Source organism: Marasmius oreades, chromosome 6, assembly GCF_018924745.1.
Source record: "Marasmius oreades isolate 03SP1 chromosome 6, whole genome shotgun sequence".
In the NCBI taxonomy this organism is placed as follows: Eukaryota; Fungi; Basidiomycota; class Agaricomycetes; order Agaricales; family Marasmiaceae; genus Marasmius; species Marasmius oreades.
This window is the reverse complement of record NC_057328.1, coordinates 3,628,442-3,647,345: the sequence shown is the minus strand read 5'-3', so window position 1 is coordinate 3,647,345 and position 18,904 is coordinate 3,628,442. Positions and strand designations below refer to the sequence as shown.

General features: G+C 46.1%; 7 protein-coding genes and 1 non-coding gene across 9 annotated transcripts; all 8 read left to right on the top strand.

Moving 5' to 3' along the window:
- Positions 1 to 898: 898 nt before the first annotated feature.
- E1B28_010640 (uncharacterized protein) lies at positions 899 to 1,342 on the top strand (the record flags this gene model as incomplete). Its single annotated transcript, XM_043155619.1, has 1 exon — positions 899 to 1,342. One exon carries the CDS (start codon positions 899 to 901, stop codon positions 1,340 to 1,342), a length of 444 nt encoding a protein of 147 aa, XP_043008091.1.
- Positions 1,343 to 6,890: 5,548 nt separating this feature from the next.
- On the top strand, positions 6,891 to 9,316 carry E1B28_010639 (uncharacterized protein; the record flags this gene model as incomplete). The annotated part of the gene is made up of 13 exons (XM_043155618.1): positions 6,891 to 7,022; positions 7,083 to 7,113; positions 7,164 to 7,286; positions 7,360 to 7,576; positions 7,633 to 7,667; positions 7,736 to 7,858; positions 7,911 to 7,924; positions 7,990 to 8,083; positions 8,146 to 8,623; positions 8,690 to 8,765; positions 8,818 to 8,885; positions 8,946 to 9,105; positions 9,176 to 9,316. 13 exons carry the CDS (start codon positions 6,891 to 6,893, stop codon positions 9,314 to 9,316), a joined length of 1,692 nt encoding a protein of 563 aa, XP_043008090.1.
- A 161-nt stretch (positions 9,317 to 9,477) lies between these two features.
- Positions 9,478 to 9,562, top strand: E1B28_010638. The gene has a single exon. It is a non-coding gene; the product is annotated as a tRNA-Arg (tRNA).
- Positions 9,563 to 9,960: 398 nt separating this feature from the next.
- Positions 9,961 to 10,794, top strand: E1B28_010637 (uncharacterized protein; the record flags this gene model as incomplete). The annotated part of the gene is made up of 1 exon (XM_043155617.1): positions 9,961 to 10,794. The coding sequence occupies one exon, from the start codon at positions 9,961 to 9,963 to the stop codon at positions 10,792 to 10,794; it is 834 nt and encodes a 277-aa protein (XP_043008089.1).
- Positions 10,795 to 10,932: 138 nt separating this feature from the next.
- Positions 10,933 to 11,930, top strand: E1B28_010636 (uncharacterized protein; the record flags this gene model as incomplete). The annotated part of the gene is made up of 2 exons (XM_043155616.1): positions 10,933 to 10,940; positions 10,967 to 11,930. The coding sequence occupies 2 exons, from the start codon at positions 10,933 to 10,935 to the stop codon at positions 11,928 to 11,930; spliced, it is 972 nt and encodes a 323-aa protein (XP_043008088.1).
- Positions 11,931 to 12,343: 413 nt separating this feature from the next.
- On the top strand, positions 12,344 to 14,221 carry E1B28_010635 (uncharacterized protein). Of its 2 annotated transcripts, XM_043155615.1 has the most exons (6): positions 12,344 to 12,704; positions 12,768 to 12,889; positions 12,944 to 13,199; positions 13,254 to 13,419; positions 13,484 to 13,602; positions 13,669 to 14,221. In XM_043155615.1, exons 1-6 carry the CDS (start codon positions 12,567 to 12,569, stop codon positions 14,128 to 14,130), a joined length of 1,263 nt encoding a protein of 420 aa, XP_043008087.1. In that variant the 5' UTR covers positions 12,344 to 12,566; the 3' UTR covers positions 14,131 to 14,221. The 2 variants fall into 2 exon arrangements, with proteins under 2 accessions (XP_043008087.1, XP_043008086.1); XM_043155614.1 differs by having other exon boundaries at positions 13,254 to 13,602.
- Positions 14,222 to 14,411: 190 nt separating this feature from the next.
- On the top strand, positions 14,412 to 15,508 carry E1B28_010634 (uncharacterized protein; the record flags this gene model as incomplete). The annotated part of the gene is made up of 4 exons (XM_043155613.1): positions 14,412 to 14,647; positions 14,712 to 15,021; positions 15,102 to 15,270; positions 15,323 to 15,508. Exons 1-4 carry the CDS (start codon positions 14,593 to 14,595, stop codon positions 15,506 to 15,508), a joined length of 720 nt encoding a protein of 239 aa, XP_043008085.1. The 5' UTR covers positions 14,412 to 14,592.
- Positions 15,509 to 16,743: 1,235 nt separating this feature from the next.
- On the top strand, positions 16,744 to 18,855 carry GPA1_5 (guanine nucleotide-binding protein subunit alpha). Its single transcript, XM_043155612.1, has 5 exons — positions 16,744 to 16,952; positions 17,002 to 17,350; positions 17,404 to 17,526; positions 17,578 to 17,952; positions 18,008 to 18,855. The coding sequence occupies exons 1-5, from the start codon at positions 16,835 to 16,837 to the stop codon at positions 18,105 to 18,107; spliced, it is 1,065 nt and encodes a 354-aa protein (XP_043008084.1). The 5' UTR covers positions 16,744 to 16,834; the 3' UTR covers positions 18,108 to 18,855.
- The last annotated feature ends 49 nt before the right edge of the window (positions 18,856 to 18,904 follow it).

Sequence of the window (18,904 nt, the reverse complement as noted above, 5' to 3'; positions counted from 1 at the left end):
TCAAGCATGAGGGCGGGAGGAGTCGTGATAGCACGTGAAGTACTATGGAGGAGTACTTGGAGTATGGCGAGTTCGTGACATTGGTCTAGAAGAAAAGCGAGCATTTACTACCTTACTATCAATCTCTGCAGATGGTAATGTCCTGCCAATCCAATGCATGTTTGGTGGCGAAACCTCCCATGTCTGCCCTAAACCAACTGCACCTCATTATGATGACTGTATTACTGCCAGTTTCGAGTTCGTCCCATCATAGGTCAAGGCTAATCATTGGTCAAATCAGAAAACCATGGAAGGGTTTGTTGACTGAAATCTCACACCTTACTTTGAGAGTCGAAAAAGAGAACTCAGGCTCCCACTGTCTCAAAAGTCCCTATGGCTTATCAATGTCTGGGCTGTCCATCAGTCAAAAGAATTTTGCAATTGGATGTGGCAAACCCACCCAAATATTTGAATCACTTTCATACCCGCAAATTGCACTAGTGTTGTGCAGCCACTAGATGTTTTGATTAATCACATTTTCAAGCAATCACTGAAAATATCTTACCATGGATGGTTGGTTGATAGCCTTTTTTTGCAGATGTGGCATGGTGAGGAGATGTCATTTGATACTTCTATTGGGCCAATGCGAGATGCGAGCATTGGATGGCTCTGGAAAGCATATTCGTCAATTCACAAACCAGAATTGGTTCAAAGGGTAGATACCATGCTATGAGCCTCATGTTTATTCTGTTGACCTTAGTTTTGGGCATTCGAAATGTGTTCGGTGGACCACTTAAGCTTATCCTACAAAAGCTTAATGTCATTTGAAGCTTGTGAAAATCTCAGGAATTTGAAGCATACCTGACTGGAATTCTGGGAAGAAATCAATACAAAAACTGCACCTGAGCTTTGCCCAAATATGGATAAAAAACTTCTGGAGGATATCGAGGCCAAGGGAATGGATGATACAGGAGGCTCCGACAATAGTGATGTGCCTGTGGTTGATTTGACAGCACATGTCATGAAGAGACCTGGCCATAGGTCACAGCCACATTACACTACTGAACCTGAAAGGACTAACATGGGACTCTCATCCTGCGCTGAAGCCGAAAGTGATTTGCCAGAACTCAGAGACATCTTGAACATGGATGAAGAAAGGCGGGGTATGAAAAGAGAAAGAAAGCCAAATAAATTATATGAGGGCTGGTGGAGGCATGCAGATGATCAGGACAATGATCTGAATACTGAAGCTGGGATGGAGGCTGACCTTGATTCTTTGGCCACTAGTGCACTACAGAAACCAAAGAATAAGTCTCGAAAACATAAGCAAGATGGAAAAAACACACCTGGAACCCATGCCTAATGTATCGAGACCAACTCGGACAGGTTATGATGGAACATGGGGGTAGGAAAGGAGGATGAGAGTCGTGTGAACTGTACTATACGCATGTTGTATTTCTGACATCTTAGTACAAGTCTACCCTTATATCTCAATGCTTTGGAAGCCATTCTTGGGTTCTACCAGGTGAGAAAAAAAATTGGTCACAGGACTTTGCGGTTTGTGACCCTCCGAAATTTTTCGGAAATTTGAGGTGCTGTGACCTGTGACCTTCTGAATTGACCTAAATAGGTCAGTATACTACTGAGCTACCTACATGGGGATAAGACTAGCCAATAGGAAATAACATGGAATAACCACACAATGACTGTAATTGACTGTGAAAAGTTGTTAAATGACTGTGCAAGGCTGGACATGCCTTGGAAAGTGAATGATTCATGACATCCACTAGTGAGGCTGAGCTATATATTTTATTTTTCCTCCTGGGATCAGCCAATTCAATGGCATCAGCAACTTACACAATTTGCCAGTGAACTTTCCCAGCTTTTCTGGGCTTTTCGGCTGGTTTGACCAGTCCACCCCCTCGCAAGTTCACCAGCTCCTTCACATATCGCAAGCACACGCCAGCCAATGAGGTCCAAATAGCTGGCATATGTTTCATAACATGCTCTCAGAAAGCCTCCAACAGTGGAGGTTTTTGTGAAAAGTTGAGGTGACTGGAAATTTTTAGCAGGTGGACCCGAGCAAAACTGAGCTTGCCAGAAATCAGACATAGCTGGTGACTGGTCAACTTGTTGGCTTGTGCAAGTCCAAAAAGTCATCAAAAAGTTCTCACCAGTAAATTGTCAAGATGCTGATGGGTGATGCTGTGGATACAAATCATTCTCAACTAGCCTCACAATGCCAAACTTTGAAAACTATATTTCTTTTAGCAAGTTCAAAGTGAGCTCGGTCAATGGGTTTCTGAATATAATTAAATGAAGGCTGTGCACAGACCCCTCAGTAACATTTTTCAAACCTTCACACCATAATTTAATACAATATAGACCTCCCTCTTTTAAGCTCATGTTCGCTGCTGGCCTTCAAGTTCAAAACCAGATTGGTAGCACCTGTGCATAGCGAACATGTCCTCAGTTCTTGTGAAATCAGACGTAAAGTCAACTGTCACCAACATTCTGGCAGTTGACATGTCTCTCGTCTGGCCACGGATATTATCATGAGAAGCCATTTTTCGTATGTGAAGAATTATGTGACTGGCAAGAATAGAGTGAAGGACATGTTCGAGGCTAAGCAATAAATACCAGTTCAGATGTGTACTTGATAAAGGTGGAGGTAGTACTCACCCAAAGAGGAGAAGTACAAGATCATTCTGAGAAGTGCAGAAGAAGTAAAAAAGTTTTAACATTTACGGTGAGTATGTCTCTAAGTGATTAGTATGGGCGACTGAGCTTACGGATAGAACGAGAATGACAATCACGTTAATCAACAATACCACTGTTAAAGTTCCATGAGGTCGAGAAAGCCCCTTCAAGGAAACATAAGCCTCACTGAAGATTAGCGCATAGTAGATGACACCTCAATATAGTATGGCTTTGAGTGTTCGATCGAAGGCGATGCAACAATGAGCTCACCATCCCGATAAACGACCTTTACAAGGCTCAAACTTCCACCACTCCAATCTGACACAAAAGTTCACATTAGCGATAAGAAAAAAGATTCCGATTGTCTTACAGGTGGCAGTTATCCCTGGTATCACCATCAGTATCAAACCAACTTCTAAGGTTCAGTTTCTTGAAACCCTTCAGAAAGAGAAGTTAAACACAAACATATATCATAAAGGATCAAAAAAATCCAAGGCACAACAACCTCCTTGTTCGTCATCACATAAGAACATCTTTGAGGTTGCTCCCACATGCCAGGTAGATCGACTTCACGGTCTGCTGGAATGTGAGCAAAGGGGAAGTACTCCGTACGAGAGAAACACACATTGAAATCCTTTCACGAATTTTGAGAAGAAAAATATTGCAGGAATCCCACCCGCAACCGGGAACAAGACCAACTTAATAACCCCTATCAGTGGTTTCCACACCCAAACAGCCCATATTCGAATTACAAGTATGAGTATTCACAGGGATGTAAGAAACACCAATCAGAGTACAAGAAAACAATAAGAGACGTACCTTCAGAAAGCGATACTCCTGCAATTGAAATCCCTATAATCATCTCAGTGGATCAGAATATCTGCTGATAGAAAATCCCGTACAAGCACACATCACATAAGTGATCATGCATGCTCTCCTGGTGGGTGCTCCCAAGACGACTGTTGCCATTGCAAGTCGGTTAGTTCGAGGGAAAGAATGAGGACAATCGATAAACGTTAGACTGACAATGCTGATTCAAGGTAATTTGATCACACAACGGTAGATACCTCTGTATAAGGTAGATCAAGCTGAATAGTATAGGCATTATCTTGACTGGTCGTTTTCGAAGATTGAGGGCTATCCAAATATACTCGAGCTCAATGTCTAAATTGAGTAGAACATTGTAGGCGAAAAGTGCTCCCCCAGCGGCTACATACGCAAATCATGAGGATGCGTTGGAGGAAGTTAAGATTTGAGGGTATCATCACACCGTTAAAGTTCTGAAAAATCATTAACCATTATTAATGAGTCTGTTAGGGAGTGCGTTGACATTGTATAGAAAACTCACGCGAGCAAGGACCTCATGCTGAAGCGCCACTACAAGGCCCACATTTGGGGTATCTCGACCATTCGGACCTTTCAGAGTACAGAGCAGGGAGGAAAAGTGGAAGATGGGAAACAGAAGGTTTGAAACTCCCCAGGAATTATACTCAAGTCCTGGTAAGGGTCCAGTTAGTTACAGATCCGGCGACCTGTCAGTTATTTATGGACATATCAATCAAATGATTATTCGGCTATTACTGTCACTGAGTACTGAAGTACTGAACGATAAGTCGACTTAATCGAAGCGAGCAAAAACTATATTGTGACTCGTAGAGAAATCATATCTCATTTATTGATGAATGATTTTCATGCCCAGCTGAATAGCCCGATATTGGAGATGACGATACTTCTAAGTCCGTTTGGACCTGATTGGGACAGGACATCGGAATTGCGTTGCGCAAAGGGAATCTTTGGAACGCCGTTGGCTGTTAACCATTGGCCATTACGTTGCCTCCATACATTCTATTAGCAGCGCCAAAATGATGGTTCATAAGGTGTTAGAGTCTAAACCAAACCGAGTACAAGAACCAGAAGACCCACATATCGGAAGCAAGCCACCGATCGGCGATTGTGTTCCCTGTTCCCTACCATACACTGGCGGCATTTAGCTGTCATGTGGTAACTGTGTTGTCTATGTCATGTCGTAGTCATGTAAGGCCCATGTGGGGATGTTTGATGTGACCAAATTGTGACGCGAACAATGGGGATTGATGAAAATTAACCTAAACGAGATTCCGATTCTGTAGTAAATTATGATAGTTATTTGGGTCAGTGCAGCGATCGTTTGGGCAAAAAAGACGAAGATAAAGCAAGGGCCATGGGCAGTGCCAAAAACCGAATGAATGGAATGAGCGCTGACGGCAGCTCTTGGCAATGCCGCTTTCTGCCGATCCAGTGTCCACAAAGATGCCTCAATGCTAATTCAACGTTACAGCAGTTTGTGTGACCTCGTGACAATCATAATCTCTCTCCTACCTATGATTTATACCCTCTCCTCGACAGCAGTTGTGCAGGGATCCTTGGTAGAAACCAAAGGCACCACCGGCATTTTGTTGTCATGTGGCAACTGCGTTGTCTATGTTGTTGCTTATATGTGTACATACTATTATTGTCCCTGAGTTTAAAAATTTTTAAAGATGAGCATCAGACTCATACTTATTACTTACTATGATTATTCCTCTGTCAGCTCTGGTACAACAGATGAACAATATCTGTGTTACCTAAATCCCGAATTTCTAGTGATTTTGTCGAGTGGACAGGGAGGAAGAGAGGTGCCGGAGAGAGGGCTCTGAAAAGGTGTTTGAAAATATCAGTCACACAATGTCACATTGCCAAAGAGTAGCAGAATACACGGCACTAGATGGTATATATGATAGGACACGTGTCAATGACTCGTCCCTTCCTACTCTTCCTCGACGACTTGCTATAGATGGAGCAGCTGTCACTTCTAAGGTCCGAAAATTAGCGAGCTTATTGGCTTTTATATGTACTCTATGCTCTCTGATTCCTTCTAATTCAATTTTTGTTTAGGTTTGTCAATCTCAGATTTATTTGATATATATGGACCAATTTATTTACTGTGCTACTATTTTTGGTGCTGTGTTTCAAAAGGGGTTTCAAATTTGTCCCTTCTTCTAGGGTTGCTTTTGGCTCCAACTCAGAATAGATAGTGGACAGTGTTGATATTTTAGTTTTCCATCACACTCGATGTTGGGAGTCAATGTTAAGCTTCTTGAAGAACAGACAGCCAACCAACTGGCTTCGAAAATTGGAAGAATAATTTTCCATTTTATTTTGTCTCAACCGTCAAAAAGCGAGGTGAGGAGGGCGGATCGTTGCACAGTGACAGTGTGAACAAAAAGTTTTTGACCGACTTGACGTCTTGTGACCGTCGGCCGAGCGGAGTTTTAACACGGCCACGGGACCAAGGCAAGCGCGTCGACGCTTTGTTCATTAAGTGCTCTGGCACTGGCCACTGGCCCGTGCATTATCTACCTCTTTTACGCACAAATGATCGCTACATTGGCCACAATAACTAACATATTTTACTACAAAATCATAATCTTGGTTAGGTTAACTTCGATCAATTTTCATTGTTCGAGTCACATTTCGGTCACACCGAGCACTTCCACATGGGGTCTACATGACTACGACATGACTACGACATGACATAGACAACACAATTGCCACATGACAACAAAATGCCGGTGGTGATATAGGATATAGGTTAACCCCACCGGCGTTGAAAAACGCCTTCAAGGACCGCGATGCAAAATCATACTCGCTTTCAGATACAACGCACATCTATTCATTGTTGAAGGTCAACCAACAAATTCGAACAAATGAGAGATAACAACACTCACGATATTGTCAATTCCATGTCAAGTAACGGTATTTAGAGGTCAAGCTCAAGGCCGAGTGACCGTTCCATGCGGGAAGTGAGGGAGTTTCGTACAGATGTCAATAGCCTGCCCTCAAGTGGCGCCTGTGGTCGGAATTTGAATTTGAATCTCCGAGGAACACTAATGGATTCAAGGCCCGGGAAAACATCAGGGGGGGGACCTTATTAATGGCTGCAAGCTGAAACTGGCGGTTCCCAAGGACTGAACTTCTCTGTACCCGCCTATATATTCCCTATTCACATCCCCTTATGTCCCATGACCCAACTTACATCAAGGAAACCGATTGAAAAATCCCCTTCACACTGTACAGTCCTGACTCCTTACCTCAATTTCAGCAGAAAGGAGACTTATCGACCAGCCATTCCGTTCATGAATTGCCGTTAACGGATTTCAGCTTCTCTATAACCACAGAAAGCCTCCGACACTATGACAATCCACCGCAAGGCGGATTTGGAACCATTTACAATCGAGAAAACAGTAAATTCTGAAGAAGTTCGCCTGGGCGATCACTGGGAGCACCACAGCAAGCCAGAAGATGGAACCCATCGGACTCTGTCGGTGACTCGATATCATCTCTTACTTTTTTCCAGTGCTAGCACTGACCTAATCAATCATTAGAGCAGACACATACAGCTAATAGGAATTGGAGGTATTAGTTGATTTTTCTCTCTCGATCTAATCGCCAAATGGAACAAACAGGTTCAATTGGGACAGCCCTCTTCGTGCAAATAGGTGCAGCTCTGACACACGGCGGCCCTGGAAGCCTTTTCATCGCCTTCACGTTTTGGTCAACAGTCGTGTTGGCAATCAATAACTCCCTAGGTGTGTGTTCGGTTCCAAATCCCGGGGTAGACGTTCAATGTTAACTTAACATGTTTTCATCCTGAATTTACAGCGGAAATGGTCACCTGGATGCCCATCTCCTCGCCATTTATACGTTACGCAGATCATTTTGTCGATTCTGCTCTAGGTTTCATCGCCGCCATCAATTTCTTCGTCAACATGGGGATCACTGTAGCCTTCGAAATAACCGCTTTCAACTTGACCTTACATTTCTGGACGGATAGGATCCCAATAGTGGCAGTCATATTTTTCGTTCTTCTGTGCTACTTGTTCGTTTCTCGTTCCATGTCAATTCGAATTTGTACTGAGATTTCGACTTACTTAGACTCTTGAATATCTTTGCGGTGAAGCTTTACGGAGGTGAGCACCTGCTCGCATGATGGTCACGGAAACTCGGCGGAACTTAAGCCGGGAAATTGACGTTTTAGAGGCGGAATTTTGGCTGGCGCTTGGTAAAGTCATCCTTGCTGTCGGCCTCATTTTCTTTACGTTTGTCGTAATGGTTGGTGGGAATCCTTTGCATGACGCGTTCGGGTTCAGGAACTGGGATCGTGAGTCACCGAATTTACTCGTAAAGGCGTTCAATGACCAAGCTATCTGCAGCGTCCCGTGTCCAGGTATGTCATGGAACACATAACGCGTTAAAACTTATACTTATTTCAGCCTGCTTTACTCCCACAAGGGAGCACCATTTGCCGAGTACATCAAAAAGGGCCCTCAAGGTCGTTTCATCGGGTTCCTGAACTGTCTGGTCCAAGCTGCATTTACCCTCGTGGGTGAGTACTTACATCAGTCCCACAAAGACAGCGTGGTAAAACTCAGAATCCTATCGAATCAGGACCCGAATTCATTTCAATGACAGCTGGTGAAGCCGCTAACCCCCGAACCGTCCTTCCACGTACATTCAAGCATACCTACGGCCGTCTTTTGATCTTCGTCGTAATTGGGTCCCTCTGCGTGGGTATTCTGATCCCATACAACGACCCGAACCTCCTCTCCGCTGCTACGAATCCTCAACCAGGAGCCGGATCGTCTCCATATGTGATCGCTATGCACAACCTACGAATCACCGTGTTGCCCCATATCGTAAACGCTTCTGTTTTGTTATCGATATTCTCGGCAGGCAATAGTTTCATGTATAGTGCAAGTAGGGTGCTGTTGGGTATGGCTCTGGAGGGGAAGCTGGGGGCACTGAGTGAACGGTTTAGCAGATGCACCTCTCACGGAGCCCCGATTTGGTGTGTCGCTGCGACAAGTCTGTTCGGTTTGTTAGCATTACTTGGCGTGTCACATACTTCGGCGGTTGTTTTGCAGTGGTAAGTTGTGTCTTGTATCCCCGTTGAACTGTCGACTTGAAACTTCGTTTTCTCCTGTATTCTCAGGTTCGCAGACCTCATCACCGTGTCGTATACCTTGAATTATTTTTGCATAGCAATCTCTTACCTCCGGTTCTATTATGTTCGTCCCTATCGACTTTTACTACAATGTCTTTCCGACTCCCTCCTACTAGGCCCTAAAGGCCCAAAACATCTCGAGAAACACATTACCTTACAAGGGACCCTGGCAACCATTTTGCGGGTGAGTCCAAGTTCGAAAAAAGTTTTACTTCGCAATACTCAACATGGCGTTCCTTGATAGCTTTTACGCTCTAACCTTCTGCTCCATTATGCTCGTTATCCAGGCATATTCTGTATTCATGACTGGAAAATGGGATGTCCCCACCGTCATATTTGTATATGCCCTAATTGTCGGGCTCCCTCTGCTCTTCATCGGATGGAAATTCTGGAAGAGCTCAGAGGTGGGTGGTTTTATCAGTTGCCTTGCCTCGTACCCCGACTGCAGCCTGATTGACTCGGAAATATTCTCAGTTACGAAGGCTAGAAGATATCTCGTTTTTCGCTCAAGAACGCGCAAAAGTAGACGAATATGAAGAGAGCAGTGTGTTGAATGCCATCGGGAGGAGAAAAGGGTGGATGTTGAAGGTCGTTGATTGGGTATTGGGAACGTGAATAAGGGTAACGACTCTCGCTTTCTCCTTCTCCGAATTCACATTCCATAATAATTACAAGTTCTTCTGTTGTTCTTCCAATGTTCTTCTGTAATTGCTGATTGTAAATTCAAATTGATAAAGTCTACCATTTTAAAATACTTTTTAGCGACTCGAATTGATGGTCGCGTAGCGTAATGGTTAACGCGCTAGTTTCCGGTGAAAATCGTATAGCTAGAGATTGCGAGTTCGAGTCTCGCCGTGATCGTGTGAACATATGCTGCAGGTCTTTTTAGTCAGGCCCTCAAGGGAATTTAGTGCGAACATGATGATGTTCAAAAGTCTGCTCGGAAAATTTTGATTTCAAAATCAGAGAGATTGGGGCCGTTGATGTACTGATACATGGTATCTTAGCGGTTTAGATGGAGACCTTACATGATTTACGTGAGGGGGAAGAAGATTTTGCTGAGCTGAGGACACCCTCCGACAGGAAAAAATAGAAAGTTCTCGTTCTAGAATCCCACGTTCTGTCGTTAGATCGGCTCACATGAAATGAGAAGTACTACGCACGGTCACAGGTTGTCAGAAGCTGTCGCCGCAGTCGTAATATGTAGCCGCGTGTTGCGCAGCGTTCCCGAGACAGAAGCTATATAGTTTCTTCGAAATATGAGAGCGTGTAACTCACCTGGTACTGGACTTTCTTTAGTTCCTCCGCAGTTCTACATCTCCTCTGAAAAATCGCCTATCGTCTCGCTTCATCTCATAGTACAGGTAGCGATGGAGGATAGCCCGATGCCGCCCACCATTGACAATCTCACAAGCGATCTACAAACGTTAACGTTGGAATCGAAGGAGAAAGAGAAGGATACTGAGGACACACAAGAGCAACTGAAGCTCCCGGATGACGTTCTGGTCGTGGACACGGAGCAAACATTCCAAATCGCCGTATCTGAACTAAAGGAATATGCCACATGGACTGTGGATTGCGAAGGATTCAATCTGGGTATAGAAGGCGGCGCGCTTTCTATTCTGTCGTGTCGAGGCATTCCCGGCTCGCCAGCTAAGACTCCCGTTTCCCTCCCCAAAACCTTCCTATTCGACATTGTCGTTCTTACACACCCGGAAACAGGTTTTTCGATTCAACCACTCCTCGAACTTCTAGCCTCCTCATCGATTAGAAAAGTATTTTGGGACGGACGGATGGATTTCTGTGCCATTTATTTCGGTCTCGGGACTGCGTTGAGTAACGTAGTAGATCTTCAAGTAGTTGAGATGCGGAGAAGAATTAGCGAGGAGAATGTTCAGAAACAGTTCCAAAGGTTGATGCGATTCTTCAATCCCCGTCATTTCCAGGATCCTCGGAGGAGTAAGAAATACATTCACATCCATCTTCTGCAGGGTTTGGGAGGGTGCTTGTTGGAGAATAAGGTGGGGACCAAAGCCTCGAAGGGGTCTGGTACGTTAACTTTGGATGCATTTGCGGCATGTAGTAGAACCTAATGACTTCTTTTTGCGCAGTCGACCACGGCTCGTGGATGATCCGACCGCTTTCGGATGCCCATCTATTCTATGCTGCGAACGATGTGTATCTGATGGAGGTTTTGTTCCTAAATTTCGAGGAGCGAGGTCTCATCGACGATGTTATCGTTCTGCAAAGTCTTCGATACGTCAGGATGTGGGAAGACCAACAGCCCATCGATGGCAATCTTTTTCGATCCAATCCGTTCTTTGCACTGGAAACCCTCGAATATAACGACAACTCATCAAAAAAAAGTTGTGGAGGGTGCGGAAGAAACTTGAGTCAGAACTCGTTCCCGGCTGGTTCTTGGGATCGGCAACGGGAGAATCGCTTTTGCCATATCTGTGATCTGATACCAACATGGCAGAGGCGGGAGCAGTTTTTCGCTGATCTAAAAATGAAGAAGAAGGAGGAACAGGAAAAGAAGCGGGCGGAGGCAGAGAGGAGCAAGAAGGGGAAGGGGAAGGAACGGGCCGAGGGGGAAACGCTCGAACAGACGAAAACGGTCGTGGATGAGAAGCCTAAGGAGGGGGACGACTTGAAAAGTGGTCCTAGCGGGAGCACACCTCAGGATAAAGGAGTTTCTAGATCGTCGGGTGGTCGCAGGAGACCTGTTCCCAACACAGCTGGACGAGGAGATCCATCTGGAAAGCGACCAACGCCAACACAGCAACCGAGGATAGCCACTGTCTCAAATACGACGGAGAAGGGAGGCGAGGTCGCAGAAGATGGGCGAAAAGGCATCACCCGGAACCTGCGCGGAAACACCGCTAGAGGCAATCCTCCCAACGCCACGCGGGCCGTACCGACTGTCAGGACGACCACAAATCATTCGGAACATGGTGCAGTTGGCACACAGGATGGAACGCGTCGTGATCATCGAGGTGTTCGTGGAGGTACAGGTTATGTGCGGGGTCAGGGTAGAAGAGCTGGTGGCACCGCGAGAGGTTCTAAAACGACATCCCAGGCGCCCGAGCAACATGTTCCCAGCGGAAGTCTTACTACCGAGACACCCACGTCGCATCCACAACGGAAATCCGCGTGGGCCCGAGGTCCTCCGAGTCGTACAGGTAGGGGCGGACGCGGTGGAGAATCTGGAGACAGAGGTTCGGCGTGAGTCGGATTGTTAGCCGACGGGGTTTTCGATGGGTTAACCGGGTTACAGGGTAGCGAAGTTGAGTAACTCGTTGTAGAATTTAGTTGTATGAATCGAAAGATATGAACCAGAAGCGTCCTTCAACGGCCTGAGCTGCCAAATCTCTTCAGTTTTCTCTGGTAGATGTAATTGGTGATCCAATAGCGTCTGTCGTTTTTTATAAGCCCGACTGTAAGACTGGTTGAATCTTGCGTGTAGACTTGATTCATTCTGTAAATTGAACAGAGTTTTCAACGGAGAAGGCTTTGCGACAGTGTCGAAGTACTAGGTGCCGAAGAGTAGGTCAAGCATGACAAGCCGAGACCGGAAGGCCTAGGGTCGGTCTGTTGCCGGCCGTCTGAGTGCTCGATATGGCAAGTATGACAAATACCTCCCGCCGTATTTCTGGTCCGCTCCCAGCACTGGGAAAACATCGCCCGCTATCCAAATATCCAGCTCCGTCTATATGGCCTTCTCAGGACAAGGAATATCAGCCGCGAATTATTCCGTATCCCCAGCTTTAGCTGGCTAGATTCACCAACCTGCACTTAACGACGTTATAAGGTTGCCATAGATCGTCATCATGAGTCTATTGGAAGAACGGAAAAGCACACAGTAATGCATTCTTCTCCCAGCACCACCATCACCATCGCCGTTGTCGGAGGGGGAATAGCAGGATTAGCCACTTTTATCTCGTTAAATCGGCTTCCCAATGTCTCTGTGCATGTTTTCGAGCAAGCATCTGAGCTACGCGAAGTAAGTACTTTCATCGAAAACTTGTGCCAAATTTCTCAGCTAAACGTCGTTTGCGATTCTCAGGTTGGAGCCTCAATAGCGATAGGACCGAATGGGCTTCGCGGTTTGGAGGAAATAGGTGTACCAGAAGCGTTGAGCGATGATGTTGGCTTTCGGAGTGATCATGGAATACCGCACGTTTTTCAGTACGTACTTTCTTTTGTGGAGTTCGACTCTTCATGTTGAATAAGTTCATGAAGGCATTGGAGTACTGGGGAAGTCCTCGCACTGGAAAGACATTCAGCAGGCGTGACCGAACGTCGACACCATACCTCACGTTTCTTCCGGCCACATCTGGTGGAGGTCCTGGCCAGCCATATACCGGCAGAGAATCTTCATCTTGGAAAGAGACTCGTTGATGTTGAATTTGAAGTCAGTGGTCGTCCGGTCCTCAAGTTTGAAGATGGTCAAACCTTCATGGCCGATCTGGTAGTAGGTGCTGATGGAATCAAATCGGTGAGCAACAAGGAGCACTTAATTTGACAGTTTTTCTTACTATTCTTGTGGCAGCGTGTTAGAAGTACCTACCTACCTAATTTCAAAATTCAACATACAGGAAATATATTTCTACGCGCAGTCTTCCCAATATCTCGACTCTCAGATTTGGATCTGCCTCGGATCCGGAACACGGTTCATACCATTGGCCCAGATCGCACGTTTTTCTCTTCCGCACTAGGTTGGGCTCGCACAATCTTACGCCCGGGATTGTTGCTGATCGGGGTTAACGTTTACTTCATTAGCGAACGACCTATTTACTGTCGTTACCAGCAAATACGAAGGCCTCGAGAGCCCCATTTGGAGAGACAAACAATGGGATCAGGAAGCCGATTTAGAGCGTTTTCGTTCTTACTTCGACAAGGTACGACTTGTGTTCCAGATATTTTACCAAAGACGATAAAAAATAACGAACAGTTTTGTTACATAGGACTGGAACCCTACCATCCGTGCTCTCGTTTCGCGGACGGAAAACCTTCGTGTATACCCTACTCTGAGCTCAGAGGGAATTCCCGAAGCCACATGGAGGAATCGTATAGTGTTGGTCGGTGACTCCTTCCATCCTTTTGGTGGAGCCTTCGCAGCAGGTGGTGGAATGGCTATCGATGATGCCGTGGCACTCTACCTCGCTCTTTCACACACGCAAGGGAATTTACCTGCGGCGTTGGGACTGTACGAAGCCACGCGAAGGCCGCAAGTGGAGAGGGTTATGGAGGCGGTGAATGTAAATCGTAAGAACGCTGGAGAGTGGAGGGATGATGAGAAAATTAGGAAGATGGCGAGTACTAGGCAGGACGGTTATGGGGCTTGGTTACACGAGCATGATGTTCATGAGGCGTTCAGGGCAGCTCTTCTCCGTCTCGGGATACCAAACACGGAGAGTGCGTTTTGATCTAATGGGAAATGGTAGCGCGTTATCGATCAGGAGTGCCTGAAATATTTGTACAGTATACACGAGTCAGTCGTGCAACCCACTTTTATCCTGATTATCCTTGCAAGTCGTCAGCTACGCCATCCTCAAGGTGAGCTTGTTCGTCATGCCGGTCCATCATCGATCATCCTTTGTTGCGAAGCAGAATTTTCGTTGACACGATCATACATCTTTCCTCATCATTCAATACCTTCCACTCGCTCCTATATTTCGAGAGGCTCCTCGCGGGAACTCATGAATGTCTCTTGGCTCGCTCACCGTTGTCAATGTGAGTCAATGATCGGACTCGATAACGACGCCTTTCGTATTACACGAGGCAGCTGCGGACTTCTCTTCATCGATCCCAGGAGCACTTTAGTTCTAGTACATAAGGCAGCGACCTCATCCGCAGGCGGTCTTCCCTAAATCCCTCCCACCATCACGATGCCACGAATTCTACCCAACAAACCCGACGCGGTGGAAATTCCAGCTTGCCACGGTACGTTCGACCTTTCGCTTTTTTTACCATGTGAAATGTTCGTGACATGGAAGTATGTACCTAGTTTCCGACTGTCCTCTGACCGTAGACCTCGTTCTCAAGACTTCAGACGGGAAGAAACTTGGTGCCCATTCGAGGAATCTAGAAGTTTACAACACTGCCTTTCCTTGTCTTGACTCAGTAACGCATCGGATAGAGGACCTCGTGGAACTCGCTGAGGACGCAGAAACTCTAAAACTCCTCCTCGAGTACTCCCATAACTGCAAGCATTCTGATCTGCGAAAGCTTGATGTTGATGTTGTTATTGCTTTTGCGACCGCTGCGGAGAAGTATGGAAACTTTTTTGCTTCGGAGGTGTGTAAAGTGGCGATGAGGTAAAAGTTGTTTCCCTTTTGTATCTTCTGTTCCCACTGTGGGTGACTGACTCGGACGATTTAAATTTCCCAAAACCTAGGGACTTTCAACGGTTCAAGTCTGCGAATCATTCGTTAGCCGTCCTTGCATTCCGAGCCTTCCACGGGGATCTGGAAGAAATCGAGAGACTGGCTGGTCGGACGGTGAACTTGCCTCTATCCACTGTATGGACATATTGCAAGAAAGACCCGTTGTTCTTTTACATATGGGTAACTATGAAACGTCATTACCGTAGCCAAGAGACGACTCACCTCCAACTAGACTGAATTCAGGGAACAATGGCGAATATCCCAAAAAGTCTTTTCTCGCGCTCTAAATAAGACACCTCGATCGTCAGACACCGAGACAAAGCAACTGAAGATTATTAGGGCCCTGGTAGCGGAATGCGTTGTCTCACGTTTCGATGTTGATGCCCTAGATAACGCCATCACTACCGCGAGGGTGTGATGTTATTGGTGGGACGTACTAGTATGTACCTTTAAAATTGTTGCCAACGACGTAAATTGGAATAGCTATTTGGCTCGTCAGGCAACGTCAGGACCAAAGCTTTCCAAAAAGAATGAATTGAAGTCGTGGTATCCGTTAGAGAGGTCGCACGAGGGAGGTCTGGCAGATTGTGTTCCGCGCCAAATTAAGCTATCTCTTTACCATCTGACGTAGCCGTCTTGTAGGGCAATTTCAATACATTGATAATAGGCTTCAACGGGGTGAAGGGCAGGGTCAAGGAACGACGAGCAAACAGTGAGCAAAGGGAAGGGGGCAAACGCCACCATTGCGTTGAACGGTGGCGCCACCAAGACGGAAAGCGCCACAAGAGCTGGACCCCAGAAAATCTTAAATGTTTTGGCATACAGACCGGAACCCTTCCTTACTTGGTCACAGTGTCGCCACAGGAACGGAACATTGAACCCAGCAAACAAGGATTGATGGTGTAGGGCCAAAGCTCTCCAAAGCGATCCTAAGATCAAGAATCTGTTGGATAGTGACAGACAGCGGCAGGATAGGATAGCGATGGCGATTGATAATTCCGATCTCTTGTTCATCTGGATGAACCGTTCTACAGAACTCCGGCTGATGTAAACTGGCAGGCGGTCCGATACATACAAAGAGGTATGCGAAATCCCCCAGGAGAATGACATCGGTCTCATGAAAGCTGATAAACGCGGGTCTACTCTAGACAACCGTTGAATAAGCAGAGCGGGCGTTGCTGTCGACAGCGGGTAGCTTGTCGAGTGAGGCAAAGGAGTGTTACGGAAAGTAAGGTAACGACGGCGAGGTTTCATTTGAGTGATTCGGATCAATGATAATTCCAACGGGTTATATGAGCACTTGTGCTGTAGGCGAAAGACGTTCCGGGCTGAATTATAATATCTTTCAAGTTGTCCCAGTGGCATGACAGGCATCGCTTAAGTTGATGTGTACTGAATTGAGCGGCTCCTCGATTCCCCGTGTTGAGGCAGTACTCGTACGATCCCATTTCAGATGTAGCTGGTGTATAGTAAGTTGAAGAACTCGCACAAACAGGAAACTGAGTTGAGGATTGAACGGAGACACGGCAGAGCTTTTTTTGAAAAATAATCCTGACACGTGCATTGCTGATGACTATTACGTATATATTACGTAATCAAATCGCTTTAGTAATCCGCCTTTGTACTCCCCACCCGGTTCTTTCACACATCTCACTCTCACCGTCATCTTCAACCCCAACACCCGCGAGCTTACGCTCCCACTCTCAACGCTCTTGACGACGACACTACCGGAAGGCAGTGCCAAATGGGCAACTGTGTATCGCAGCAAGGCCGAGAAGACAAGGAGCGAAGTGATGCTATCGACAAGCAGATAGAGGACGATGCAAAACGCTTTAAGCGTGAATGCAAAATCCTTCTACTTGGTCAGTCTACATCCTTTCTGCAGCTATTTTCATTAATACTTTTATATAGGTTCTGGCGAGTCAGGGAAATCGACAGTCGTGAAGCAAATGCGCATTATTCACAAAGACGGCTTCCCCGATTCTGAACGGGCAACATATGCACCCATCGTGTATCGAAACGTTCTTGATTCCGCTCAGGCGATTATTGTCATGATGAGGAAGCTCAATATCGACTGCGAAACCTACTCGAATAGGCCTTTGGCTGACAAGATTGTCGACTACAAACTCGACGAGAGCACTGCATTTGTCCTCAGCCCTGATATTGCTGAAGCGATACATCAGTTCCGAAAGGATCCTGTAGTCAACAAAATCATCGATGAGCACGGGAGCGAATTCTACCTCATGGATAGTGCAGACTAGTACGTTATGCTACTCTTTTTTACGCTAAAGCCTGCAACTGACGGTCATGTAGCTTTTTCACCGAGGTTCTGAGAATTGGCTCCCCGGACTACCTTCCCAACGAAACGGATGTGTTGAGAGCACGACAGAAGAGCACAGGCATTACCGAAACCCGTTTCTCTATGGGCCAACTTTCGTGCGTTCTTACCCTATTTCGCCACAGTTCCGTATCTTACAATAGCCTCAGAATACACATGTTCGACGTTGGCGGTCAACGTTCTGAACGTCGGAAGTGGATCCACTGCTTTGAATCAGTCACTAGCATCATCTTCTGTACCGCCTTGAGCGAGTACGACCAGGTCCTGCTCGAAGAAAAAAGTCAGAATCGAATGACCGAATCACTCGTCCTCTTCGAATCTATCATCAACTCGCGTTGGTTCCTTCGAACATCAATCATCCTTTTCCTCAACAAGATAGACGTCTTCAAGAAAAAATTGCCAAAAGTACCACTGGAAAGATATTTCTCCGAGTACACTGGGGGCAACGATATCAACAAGGCTGCCAAGTACATTCTATGGAAATTCATGCAAGCAAATAGGGCCAGGCTTAGTGTCTACCCACAGTAAGTTCATCAATTTTTTTTTGTTACCGTGTGACTCATCTTTCGCGTGTACTAGTCTCACTCAAGCGACCGATACGACGAACATCAGATTAGTGTTTGCAGCTGTCAAGGAAACGATTTTGCAAAATGCGTTGAAAGCTAGTGGAATTCTGTGATCGAAATCTGGGCTCAGTTGGGCTGGGTCCGGGGGTTGAGATGGGATGTGTATTTTCGCTCTGATGGTGATGGGGGGGCAAAGATCCTTGGTTCGCGAGAGCACCTTGAGACGCTGTGCTCTCAATTCCCCTACCAGTCTGCTGTCGTTTCTCACACAGCGACTACGACGCTTCCACGCGGCCAGGCACGACTCGCAAGCTGCATTTGCGTCATTTAGCACTGGACGGCAGCTAGCTAAGTAGTGGTTGGCGTGGGAGAGTTGATACTCGTGATAGGCAGGCAGACTATTTCTCCGCTATTTTTCCTTGATGTCCTCCAGTGGTTAAAACCTTGGCACTGCGCTTTCCCCCTTCCTGCAGGCTCTCGTGGCCCCATGTTAACCTTTTCCCTCATCGATTCTTCTCTCTTCACACGATACCCAACGTCCTCCCTCCCTCGTTCGTTTTCTCCAAATCATTGTTTCATTGTTTATATACCTCCTCCCTCAAAACATTGCCATCTCGTTCTCGTTGTTCCGTTTTGGTCCTGGATCTCTCGGGTATTCTCGCTCATTCTACCTTGTCACTTTCATGATCATTCATGACTTTCTCTTATTTCACAAAAGGATATCTACGGTTGTGCCACTACCTTTGGACTTTACGTGTATGTATATTTAGTTAATGAGATTTGGGTTTCCTAGAGCTGCATGTGTATCTAGAGGTTTATTACTTGTAATTTGACATGCGACACGCATTCGTTGGCTGTCGAACTTTCTAGTTGTTCACGAAGCGTCTGGAAAGCAAATCCCCGCAGCTAC

Excerpts from the sequence above, each read along its gene's own strand:
- E1B28_010635 (XM_043155615.1), top strand. The coding sequence starts at position 12,567 with ATGCATTCTTCTCCCAGCACCACCATCACCATCGCCGTTGTCGGAGGG. Across the intron at positions 12,890-12,943 it reads GGAATACCGCACGTTTTTCA|GCATTGGAGTACTGGGGAAG; the intron begins GTACGTACTTTC and ends AAGTTCATGAAG. Across the intron at positions 13,420-13,483 it reads GTTTTTCTCTTCCGCACTAG|CGAACGACCTATTTACTGTC; the intron begins GTTGGGCTCGCA and ends TTACTTCATTAG.
- GPA1_5 (XM_043155612.1), top strand. The coding sequence starts at position 16,835 with ATGGGCAACTGTGTATCGCAGCAAGGCCGAGAAGACAAGGAGCGAAGT. Across the intron at positions 17,351-17,403 it reads CTCATGGATAGTGCAGACTA|CTTTTTCACCGAGGTTCTGA; the intron begins GTACGTTATGCT and ends ACGGTCATGTAG. Across the intron at positions 17,953-18,007 it reads AGGCTTAGTGTCTACCCACA|TCTCACTCAAGCGACCGATA; the intron begins GTAAGTTCATCA and ends CGCGTGTACTAG.